Below are 12,195 nucleotides of genomic sequence, written 5' to 3' on the forward strand. Positions count from 1 at the left end.
ATCTAAAATATTTCAGTCTATACCTAATTAAGCAGATGAATAAATCCCATTGAAGTCAAAGAAGCTATTGATGTGATTAAAGAAGATATGTACTTAAATTCTATTTGGAGCTTAGATCCAAAAGCTTAACTCCATCCCCATTCAGCAATACATTTAGGCAACTTTAGACACTTGCTTAAATCAATCAGATTAGGTGTTTGCTTGAAGTTAACCATGAATTTAAATGCCATGCTAAATAGGAAAGTCCTTATGTAATGGATTAGCTCCAGCTGAAATTTTGTAATTATTATCTAGGAATATTTTTAAGGACTTGAAATATGTTCATTTTTACATTAACTTTTAAACCATCTTCTAGACTAGAGAAAATATTTTCAGTTTTAACTTTTCATCCCATTACCTTACCTTATGCCATCTTCTTTCCATGAGAAAAAAAAAAAAAAAAGTGGTGGAAAAGGAAGGGAATTCTTATTTCATTCACAGGGGCATGGGAACATCAAGTTTTAACTTCTTGATTTTTCTTTTAAAAAATAAAAGCTAGAAAATTTCAAATTAAGTAATTCTATGCAAAACCAAACAATAAATTAATGTAATTCGAGCTTTTCTAACTGGGCCAGCTGAACACAAGGCTTCTAGATGGTTTTCACTTCAGTGTAAAGAGCTCTGAGGTCACTTTTTCCTGACAGGAATGTCTGTAACTTCATACCAATTTACCATTTTTTTTCACTGCTTTAAGATGAACAGATACTCCAGATCTAAGAGTAAGAGAAGAAACAAGCCACCATTTGTATTAAGAAACATTTTTATTAACAAAACAGTAAATTCCACTTGCTTAGCATTTCCAATAATGAATAAATTGGCCTTGCAACAAATAAAAAAATCGTAAATATCTATCACAGAAAGCACTATAAGGTTAGGGGCATTGGGCCTCTCTTCGATGTCTTAGGGTTGAAAGTTTCACACGTTATTTAGTGTTTTGTTAAAAAAGGCAACACAATACAGTCATAGAAATGAAGCCATCTCAGTCAAACAAATTAGGTTATTATAGAGAAAGGATCCAATTTTATGTTAGGTAGTTGGTTTATGTCTGTTTGTTTGTTTGTTGTTGCTGTTTTTAAACAAAAAGGAATTTTAAATCCACTTGCTGGCACTTCTGATACATCCATATTTGTTTTTTGTTAAATTATGAAATTAAAGAGGAAAAAGGAGAACCTTCAGAAACAGTGTTAAAATTGTGTTTGCCTATTATAGTAGTAGCAGATCTTTTTTTCCTTGATGTATGGATTTAGTTAAAGATTAATCTACCGAACCGCCTGGAAGTTGACCTGACCATGCTATTTCATTAATGCAATCAATACCAAGCAGAAAAGACCATTTCATCTCGCCCAAACCATATTCCGTCATGTCCAATCTCCCGTCATCAGATTATTCTTGTTCTTCCACATATCTTTAAGCACTGAAATCTGAACACCACCTGGCTTTCAACTTCTTCTTTCCCCCCCTCCAGCTGAAGTCTCTTGCTTCCAGCAATGACCTCCAGTATACCTGACCCCGCTGTTCCCTGAGTACAGCTGTCTTGTAAAGGTGGGAGAAATTAGGAATGCCACAGGTAAATAACAATCTAAGGAATGAATGTCAGATGGATTCTGTAACCTGTTCTCATTTTTGTGTAAATGTTAATGAAAATAAGAAAATGATTTACAAATGCAACATGACACATCTCAATGTGGTTCGCAACCTTCAAGAGAGGTGTTTTCATGTCAGCTACATGTATTTTTAAAGTGCTCTGACTCCCAGATAGATAGCTGTACCAGTTTCCAGCCTTTTTAATCAGCTATAGTGAATAATACACAACAAAATGTTTTGTGCCTGCTGTTTAAAGCTAATTTTAAATTCCTCCTTCCTGTCCGTAAAGTGTGAACATCTATATCCCTCCCAGGAGGCCTTCCGATGATTTGGTTGATTTCTGTTGAACTACCCTCTTTCTGCCTACTGTATTCCCTTTGAACTTCCGTGTAAATAAAATGTTATGCTATGATTTATTGCTGTGAAACTAATGAAATAGTACTAGAAAAAAACCTTAACATGTAAATTACAGCATTATATTTAATATGTTTAACTAAAATGCATTAATGTTTTATATATGCAAGAAAAGCTATGTGTTACTTTAAAACATGATGAACTTATATTTGTCTGGTTATGATGTCTTGCAATACTACACAATCAACTTAGCTAAAAATACTTTTTTGTATGTCAAAATGCCCACCATTGAAAAATATTATCGTGCACCTCAAGATTCTTTCCATTTTGGAGAAAGGGGTAAATTCTGCAGTAGAATCAGCCTGGATAATTAAAATGGGTCTTTTTAGATCTTTTACCACCCAATGCTGTAGTAGCTGTCGTTCATATAACTGAATGCCAGATAAACACTATATGATACTTCCTAAGATTCTCAAGAAACTCATCATTCTCATAATTTCTTAAGAACAAGGTTTCTGTAAGGCAAACCATGCTCTCCAATAGTGAAGCTTTGACTGGAAGCCAAAGGCCAGTTTAAGTCACTAAATATTTAGCTAATTAATGAATGTATTTTTCTAGGAAAATTGGCCATTCTGATCAACTTCATTGATGCATATCAGGAGCAAGAGATGGGGATAGGAGGGAGAAGACCAATTACAGTAGAGATATATTTTTGCTTTCTAGTCCACTTCTTTCATACAAACTACTAAAACTTAATTGCAACAGAATAGAGGCTGTACAGGTAAGAAAAAAATTAGCTGACTCTTATATACATTCATACACATCCCCCTTAGTATAACCACTACACTGTAAAAAAAAAAAAAAAGAAAAAAAAAAGAAAAAAAAAGGGGAAGAAGTCTGGGACAATTTATAATGGCTGCAAAAAAAATGAAGTATGTCTGTTGCTCCAGATGTCATAAAACTCTCTATACCTAGCAACACTTATAACATTGAATTTACCAAAAATGGCTGAAGAGCAGATATAGTTTGCATTTTCTATACAACAGGCTATAAAACATCACTTATCACAGTCCAGAAAGCACATATAGATGTGTTTTTATATAAACATATGTAATAACATATTAAGCGTGCATGAAAATTTCCCAATGATTGCATCTATGCCCTCTTGTTTATTTTTTTCTTTTTTTTTGTGGAAATGTGCCTTATATTCCAGATTTTTGTTTTTGTTTTTGAAAATAAGGCCTCCGTACTATTTTCCTCACAACCAGAAAGGGGCTTTTTGAAAGTATTTCTACGTAAGTCTTCAGAAAAGCCAGCACTTTGTTTCAAATGCAAGTTTCCAATCACTGCTTCACTGCACCAGACGGCAAACTCTTTATGTTTGCTTGTTGAGTCACCATATATAATGACAGTCTTCTCTGACAATAAGACTAACTTACTTCTCAAGAAAGCGCTAGCACTTTGGCTAAATCCAGAATCATAGGTAGCTTCTTTTTTCTTTTTTTTTTCCTGTTTTGTTTTTTTTTAATTTGTTTTGTTTCATATTGTGCCTTGATGTTGTAGTAATACTCCTTGCTTTATGAATGCGTGGTGTCATCATTGTCTTTCAGAAATGTTCCAGCAACATAAAGACAGGCAGAGTAAATGAAAACACTGTGAATGTTAGGGAATTTATCAGCTCCTGTTTCTGAAAAACAAGAGCATGAAATGCTTGTTTTTAAAAACAGTCTTTCCTTTCTGATTGCATTCCCTGTCTTTTTTGTTTGTTTGTTTTTGAATGTGCTTCATAAAAAGTAAAGTAAATAAGTTTGTATTATGTCTCAGATAAAATGAAGACTATTTCTATACAAGCGTTCTTTTAGATGTTGAGATCAGACATAGTACTCCTTATCCTTATTTTTCTTGTTTTTGTTGGAACTTTTAGCGCTGTTGGGCTGTTTTTCCTTGATCACAGCCCCATTGGATTGTGCTGAGTTACTGATGTAGTTTCGACTCTCATCTACGTGATACGATCCTTCGTCTCGATTCCTGTACTTGTACATAGCATACAGGAGAATGAGGATACACAGTGCCGCTGCTGCCACGATCCCAACTACCATGCCTGTTGTGCTGCTGGATTCACGAATCACCTCAGACGAGCCAGGGTACTCCCTTCCTCCTCCTGCCCTGGTAGGATTTGCTGTAGGTAGATAATGAAATAAGGGAGAGGTTATTATTGAGTTTGCACATTGAGGAGTTAGTCATATCTACCTGCTACAAACATGCATCTTTCTAATTGCACTCACTAGGTCAGGACTGCCTATCAATGTACCCTACTTTACCGATCCGAAAACATTTAGGTTTGCAGCCCATTCCATTTTCATATCTGTCCGCACATGTAAACAGGCTTTTAAACAAGGAAACGGACAGCAAGGAAAATCTCATTTTAGCCTTCGAAAGTATAATTTCTGCAAATGCTGTTATTAAGCAAAGAATGCCTAAATAATATGGTATAACAAGTGTGCCACAATTTAAATGCCAGACCACGAACATCTGGGAGAAAAGGATCTCCCTCTCCCACTCCCTCCTGCTCTCTTTGTCTCCTCTAAAGAACAAAAAGTGACACTAGTACTTACTGAGAAGACAGCGATGATAAGACAGACTACGAAACAGAATGGGGGAAAAAAAAATCAAAATTCCTAATAATAAATGATAGCAGCCAATAAGGTAGCTACAAATAAGGTGTCCTCAGCTCTCCTTTAGACTTCCCTCAGCAAGCTTCTCAATTTCTCCTTTCCTTCTAATATTTTTTGTTTCTTCTTTTTTTCCAAATTAATTATATTTACTTTTATTACTTTTAGAGAGCTATCCAACCATACCTTCTCTTTCCTAATTCAGAGTCCTCCTTGAATATGGCTACACTTTAGAACACTTTTTCACTCAACTTTTCCCATTCCCTCTTTTCATCACTGACGCCAATACCAGACATTCTTTCAGGCAACACTTTATGCCCAGAAAAAACCTCTCAAGTTGCACAGAGCAAGGGCTCGGCCTTCTAAGAACCCACCTCTCAGGCCAGACTCTGGTCTTTTCAGTTGTGATATGAACTGAACTGACCTATGTCTTCAGACTCTAAAGTCTTCTTGATAGGAACTATTGTGTTGTCTGGCACGTTGTCTCCCCTTGCACAGCCATGTGGAATGAAAGCCTAATTCCAGGAGGAATTTCTAAGTTAAATGCTCACAGCACACACAAGACTTATGCATTTCCCATGATCTCCTTTCTTTATTGCATTTTGCAGAAGGAGGAGAGGCAGATCTTTGTATAGAATCGCTTTAAGTGGCAATAGCTGAGATGCATCTTCTTTTGTAACTTAGCAAATGTCATGGACAAAAATGAAGTGGCCTGGGTCTGTGCAATATCCCTCTGATTATACCAGCATTTCCAAACTCCTGAGAGACTGTGTACCCGCAGCATTGCCTTGGCTGAGCTCAGGAGCAAGAAAAGAGCAGTGAGTGAACCGGGGTTTCCCACTGAGCAGTGCAGAACACTCTCATTAAACATCCAGGCTGGCTCATAGAAACCGCATTTTAAATCATTATGCATGGCTAAAAATGCAGTCAGTAAAATATAAATGTTAACTAAGAGTATTATTAAACACTAGATTTACAATATATTCATAATGTTAGCTTTATCAGGCCTTGCCTACAACTAGCATTTTATTGAAGTGTATTAAAGACGTGTCTTGCTCAAGGTGCGTGAAAGCACACTATGCCCGATAGCCACTTTTTTTTGCAACGTAAAGACATAATAGGAAGATGATGATTTTAAGGATGCTACATTAAAGGTAATGCCACTCAAACTATCAACACGGGTCAAAAAATTGCAGCAAGTTTGGACAACCAGAATTAAATGGAGCCACCAGCTACAGACATCTACAATTGGCCTATGAATAATAAAACACGGCAAAAAAGCCACAAGCCCCAAAAAGAACTAAGTTCCCTCCCCACCTTGGTATTACTTATTATTTATTTATTGGTGATTTGTGTTCTTTCTGTTGAAACACCACTTCCTGAAGTTATCCCACACAGGTTTGAAGAAGGTGACATTTTATTTGGCTGAAAGAACAGAGGCACTACAGTAAGACTCAAGAAAACTGTCATTTGTGTTCAAACAGTATTTTCTATGACTACACAAGAGATGTTAAAAGTTTCACTTCAGAAGGCTCTAAGATTTTTTTTCTCATTTCAGGGTAGATGCCACCCTACTAAGAAATGTGGTCTGTCTCAAAGTAGTCAGTGACTGGTTTAGATCCTGTTTCTTCATTGTAGCTATTGTAGAAAATGGAAGTTCTTTTACACATAGGGTGTCATTTATTGTTTTACAAGAGACAATGCATTGTTGCAGAATAAAGCCTCCTGAGTATTTCCATAGGGAATGAAAATGAGACAAAGTCTTATCTTACTGTATGTGATTCCAGGAAATTAATTTCTGTCTGAGAAATAATAGAAGCAACTGAATAAACTCTGTCAATACCTGATGGACTAACAGCTGCTCTTTCGCTTTAAAATACAGACATTTGGGCCAAATGCCATCAACTAACTTTACAATTAATGTCTACTAAATGACACTTAACAGCTTGCTCAGTGGAAAACATTCTTTTAACACTGCAACATAAAAAAACATGTAAGGAATATTTTTCAATGTTACCTAAACTCCTCCCTTTCACCTGATGGCATCCTTTTATTTTTAAGAATGTTTTCACAATTATCTCATTTATCCCATCTGTCTGAGGAATATTCAACCACTACATTAGTGTTATTTAAACTTACAACATTTTCAAAGCATCTGTTGTTACATTTGTTTGGACTTCTGTAAAAGGAGCAGTTCAGCAAGGGAAATGACTTCTTCCTATTTTTCTTACGTTGACATTAAAATATGCTTTTAGCCTAGCAGGGCCTCTCAAGACAAATGAAGGAGGAGGAAATAAGAGGAAAGTTTTATAAAGCACATGGGTTTGTCTGTGACCGTTTAAGGTAGGAAAGGCTAATGAAACACATGCTAAGGCAAGTGTCCTGTTCTGAGACAGGGAGGAAAAGGCCACTGGGAAAAGGCCAGCCTACGCGTCTTCTGAAGTCTATGTAAATAAACAAATTCCCCAGCCATAACATTGCTGAAACAGCTGCTTTCTATTTAAGCAGAACCTTTATTTGACTAACACTGGAGTACCCAAGGGGAATTTACCTGGACTTTTTTTTTCCCCCCTGTGAGACAGGAACTATTGCAAGGGACAACAGTTGATCACTGGAGAGCAAGTGAAGATTTTAAGGTTACAGAAATCTTGCTCTTTGCTTCCCAACTCTTTGAGAAACACATGATGCAGTTTTCTTCCTGGCACATTGGTAGCTGAAGCAGGCAGAGTCATTGGCTCCTGGCACAGCAGCAGAGGTTTGTCTATGGGTAACCATGTCTGCTACTCAGTTGCAGTCTCTGTTAGCGTCTGCAGCATCAAAAAGACACTAACTTCATCCTAGATAAAGTTTCTTGTTGTAAATGAGAAGCAAAATACCTTATTGGTGAATGGTAAGATTAAATGTCATAAAAATGACCCTGATTTTTAAGAATCAAAAGTCATCTCCAAAAAATCCTGATACAAACTATAATAAGTTGAAGATGGTTTGATCAGGAGCAAGAGAAAATCGTAAAGACTGTGTTTATGCTCAGACCATGCCATAACAGTGAGAGGAAATAAAAGTAATCTTGTGGTGCAATGATCCCTTCTTAAAACAACTTCTCTGATGCACAACTCTTCCTCTCAACAGCATACGACCAGCCTTTTTGGATTGCCTCCGAGACCAGCTTAGAAGAGACTGGTTTCTAAAAGCCTCTTCTACCACTTATGAAAAACTTTGCATGAAATAATAGCAATTGAGCACAGGTTTACATTGTGTAATAATGGATTAGAAAGTTATTATTCTTGACTGTATTTCTAAGTGGTTTAAAATTTAGAGGGAAAAATCTGACTATTTTCAGTGCCCAGTTTTCATTAATACTGTGAAAAGAAAATTGGAACTGCAGTCTCCCATGGTGTTTGTGAATTGAAATTAGCAGACTTAAAAACAAAACAAAAAACCCAACAAAAGAACCCCAAACCTGTTTTCTTTACATTTATGCCTTCCCACAAACTGTGAATAGGAAATTACTCACAAGACAAGAATGTTTAACTACTGCATTTGCAATGAGGCATGAAGGCAATTATTTACAGGACACATATTAATTTTCACTGTGTGTGCTATCATTGTAGACCTGTTTGTGGTCGACTTTCTGTAGCATTGTTGGATTCTGGTGAACTGGTTTCTGAGCTCACTGCAATTTCAACGTCTCATTACAACGAATACGTCTGAAAACCAAATCTCAGTGCTTCCTCTGCTTAACCCGTGGCATAGATGCAGCCCAGTTGCAAAACCAGGATGAGGATCTGCTGTAAACTTGTGCAAGACACTAAGTTCAAACCCCTCCAATCTGAATGCAGAGGTATCTCAGCCTGCTCCCTTCCTACCCAGCCTCAAGTGGCTCTTGAGGGGAGGCAAGAACCGGCTCCCCAGAGAATGTGCATCAATGACTGAGCAGCCACAGGAGGGAAGGAGTACGAGGTGGTTCCACGTGTGGCTGCTATGGCTCACTGACAAACTTTCATCAGACTTGGAACAGTCTATATCCAAACCCACGATCTAATCCACGTGAGAGAGGTACCACAAAACTAGCTGCATTTCTGAACACACACTCTACACTCCATGATCATAATGGCATCATGATTCAAAGAGAGTGGAAGCTGAGACCTTCACACACAACGCACTGTGATGTGGTGGACAGGTGTGGTGCTTATGAGCAGAGTAGCTACGTTTGCCATCTTGAACTCACACCATTGCATTTGTTCTAAGAACTCTGTCAGACGCTTACTGAGTTTGAAGGAACAAGACAATAACCGACTTTCAGATGTGTTTAAATGAAAATTATTAAGGTAACTGTTCTACTCTTTGGTGTGCAAACCCAGGTTCTTTATTTACTATAAATTGAAATTTCAAAGGTTCTCACAAGGAAAGATATAATGCATTAAAATACCTCTAAAGTGCTGTTAACTAACTTAGCTAGTCATTAAAATGGTTTACCAGAAACACCGTCCACAGCTAAAAATGTTGTTTTGCTAAGAAGTTAAACATTGTCTCTGCACAGAATAGAGTGCTCATTTCCAAGTGCAATGATTTGCCATATATTGACTTCAAATGATTAACAAATCCTATCAGCTCCTTAGGACTGCAGGTTTTGCAAGTAACATTTTTTTTCCTGTGGTTGAGAGGTGGAAGGTTTGTTGTCTCAGTCTTTTTTAAATGTCAGCATAAGTCTAACAAGAGATAGGTTTGTTGGTAGCACAGTGCCAATTGATAGAAACCCAAATCAATGGGTTTTATAAGATAATATGCTCTGTAGAGCTGAGGGGTATATTGCACACAGTTTAATAAGAAGCTTTTGTGAAAACATTTTCCACAAAACTAAATTTAATTTTAGCCAAAATGGAAAATGTAACCCAATATATCACTTAACATTTTTAGCAGTCTTCATCCCTGTGCTCTTATTCTTTTTATTAGCATACTCATACATTTTCAGTCATACTGCTGCTCTTTTAGTATTCCTTCCCTCCAAATAGGGATCCTTTCTCCTTTTACCAGTTCAGCTGTCAGTCCTATGTCTCCCCACTTCTACATTTGTCATTCAACTTTCCACCTCTGCTTCTTTCTTTTCTACAAGAAGTAATTAATCCTAGTTTTGTGTGTGTTCTGGGAAATCTTTGGTAATTTGTTACTTTGCTTTAGAAATTTTGACTTAGCAGCAGAGTCAGTGAGTAGTCTAGATTTTAAATTGAAGTATTCCTAAGCGGAAAAAAAAATTAAATGTTTTTGCAAATAAGATAACTTAAGGAAGACAAAACACAAAGGTCACACTACCGATAGCATGTTTTCAAGCTAGAGCTAAGTTGCTGTAATCGTGAGGAACCAATTCAGACAGCTAAACCAGTATCTTTTGTTCAGTTAGTTGCCTGCAGCTCTAGCTCCCTGAAGACTTGGATGAACACCAGTGTTACAGCAAGAAAAAGGCAGGAACACTGGAAACATAAATTTTTGGTGGCAGCTAACTGTAAGGTTGGCTTCATTATACCAAAAACTTAACAGTGTTAGCGACAGTGACATTTGGGCCCCATTGAACTTAGTGAAAGCTTTGCTACTGAGCTTCACAGGACCAAGGTTTCATTGCTTGCTATTTTTATCATCTCATTTAAAAAACAAATAAACAAAACAAAACAAAAACCCACCTAATCTAGGAACCAGTTTTCTTCAAGAGAACTCCAAAATTTAGTTATAAAGAGTGAGGAATCTGATGGCTTGGCCTGCAGAGCAAGGAAAGATTCTTGCTCATGAAATAAGCTGGAAGTGCAGACACCCACATACATCTTTGCGACTGTGGGTGATTCCCTGACTGTCTTCCTTCGCTAAGCAGCTTCTACATAAAGAGATAAATTTCTGTGCCACAAACGTTATATATATGGCTTGAATATTGGAGCTGAAAGCACACTGCATTCAATTTGCTCTAAATACTATCATCAAGTCAGGTCCGTTACTGACAAAGTTGGTAATGTGCCTGGGCAAAAAAGGGGCCAGGCTTTCAAGACATCCAGAATATACATGCACACACACTGGAAATGCGACTGCTACAAATACCAAACTACACCCGTTAAACAAAGGCTCAGATACAACTTGCAGATATAACTACACTTGTTCAGCCTGAACTGTATTACTGCCAAAACCTTATATGCTTCTCCGGGGGTGGGAAGAGAAAGATAAACGGACTTCAGGGTTGATATATATTACACTTGATGTAATTAATGTTCTTTTTCTCACGATAAAATTATTAAAATTAATAAGACCACCTTGTTTTTCTTTATTTCTCTCATCATACCCTATAAAACAATTCTGGTGTCTCTAATGTTAGCAGAAGGAAAATAGTTAGAGGTATCTATAAAGCTTCATCTTATTTTGGAATATGATTTTCATGTTCTCACTGCTTTCATCCTTCCTTTCATTTATCCCTTTTCTGTAACTTTTTAAAGGGTATGTTCACAACATGTGGCTCTATCTACATCAGAATCTACTGTTTAAGCCAGCTTACATTTAAACTGTCAAAGTCCCAAATGTAGACCACAGCTCTCAACCTCAGGAGAGGTGCTGGTTTTGAAACCTATGGGCCAGAATAGCATGTCAACACAGCAGAACAAGGTTTCATTCAGGTCTTTATATAGTTAGAATGAGATAGCCTAAGGTTAGACTATTTCAGGTACATACATCCTCATTACAGGTTACTTTTGCCTTGAATTTTCCCTGCTTCCATTTATGAGTAATATCCTTAGAGAATACCTAGCTCTCAAACTTGTCAGCATCCACCTGCCACTTTGCCGGCTGTCAAATGACTAGTCACACACTAAAAACCCCCAATGTTTCTGCAGAGGTTTAAATTAGGTGTTAGCGAGTGGCTGAAAATTAGCATCAATGGTCCTACTAATAGGTATGCAAAAGATAATGACAATTCACACTGTACTGATTGCTAGAAAACACCAGCAAAAACTTTACCCTTTACCATTTGCCGTCACCTCCTTTGTCTGGCAGCAGGGTAAGCAACCCTGCTCACTGCCAGCAGTCTGTTAACATGGTTATTAGGTGATAAGCTGCAGCTGGCATACACCAACTTCTTTGTAACACTGTATTAATTGAATTTATCAGGTATTGCAAATGGTTAGCTAGAAGCACGATGGTTTGCTTGCACACCTGTAATTCCCCTGTTCGAATGCAGAAAAACTGAGCTGCAAAAGAGCGCTGGAATAGGCAGTGCCCTGTGTCTGCTAACTCAGAGAGGCAAAGCACTTGCCTCTGCCCTGTGTCCTGCCTGCAGTGCAGCTGGCTTCCCTCTGCTTTAGCCAAACTGTATTATTTTCCCTGTTTGCCAGGGGTGGCTGCCTCAGATTCCCATCTTTCTGCCTGGTCCTTCCTCCAAATAGTAGCTGAGGTAAAGCAAATTTCTTACAGAATTTTAAGGACCTGATTTAACATTGCATTGTTCAAATTTGGTCTGAGAGAAAGCCTTGGTATAGAAGTTGAACAATATGATGTTAATTCAGGCCAGTATTTTGGC

General features: G+C 37.4%; 1 protein-coding gene across 26 annotated transcripts in view; it reads right to left on the bottom strand.

Moving 5' to 3' along the window:
• Window positions 1-781: 781 nt before the first annotated feature.
• Window positions 782-12,195, bottom strand: part of NRXN1 (neurexin 1) — a 735,823-nt gene continuing 724,409 nt past the window's right edge. For all 26 annotated transcript variants that reach the window (XM_054820730.1, XM_054820729.1, XM_054820728.1 and 23 more), the window contains one exon: window positions 782-4,156. In XM_054820730.1, the coding sequence (XP_054676705.1) occupies window positions 3,849-4,156 (308 nt within the window). In that variant the 3' untranslated portion in view covers window positions 782-3,848. The remainder of the gene's footprint in view (window positions 4,157-12,195) is intronic.

Source organism: Grus americana, chromosome 3 (genome assembly GCF_028858705.1).
Source record: "Grus americana isolate bGruAme1 chromosome 3, bGruAme1.mat, whole genome shotgun sequence".
NCBI lineage: Eukaryota > Metazoa > Chordata > Aves > Gruiformes > Gruidae > Grus > Grus americana.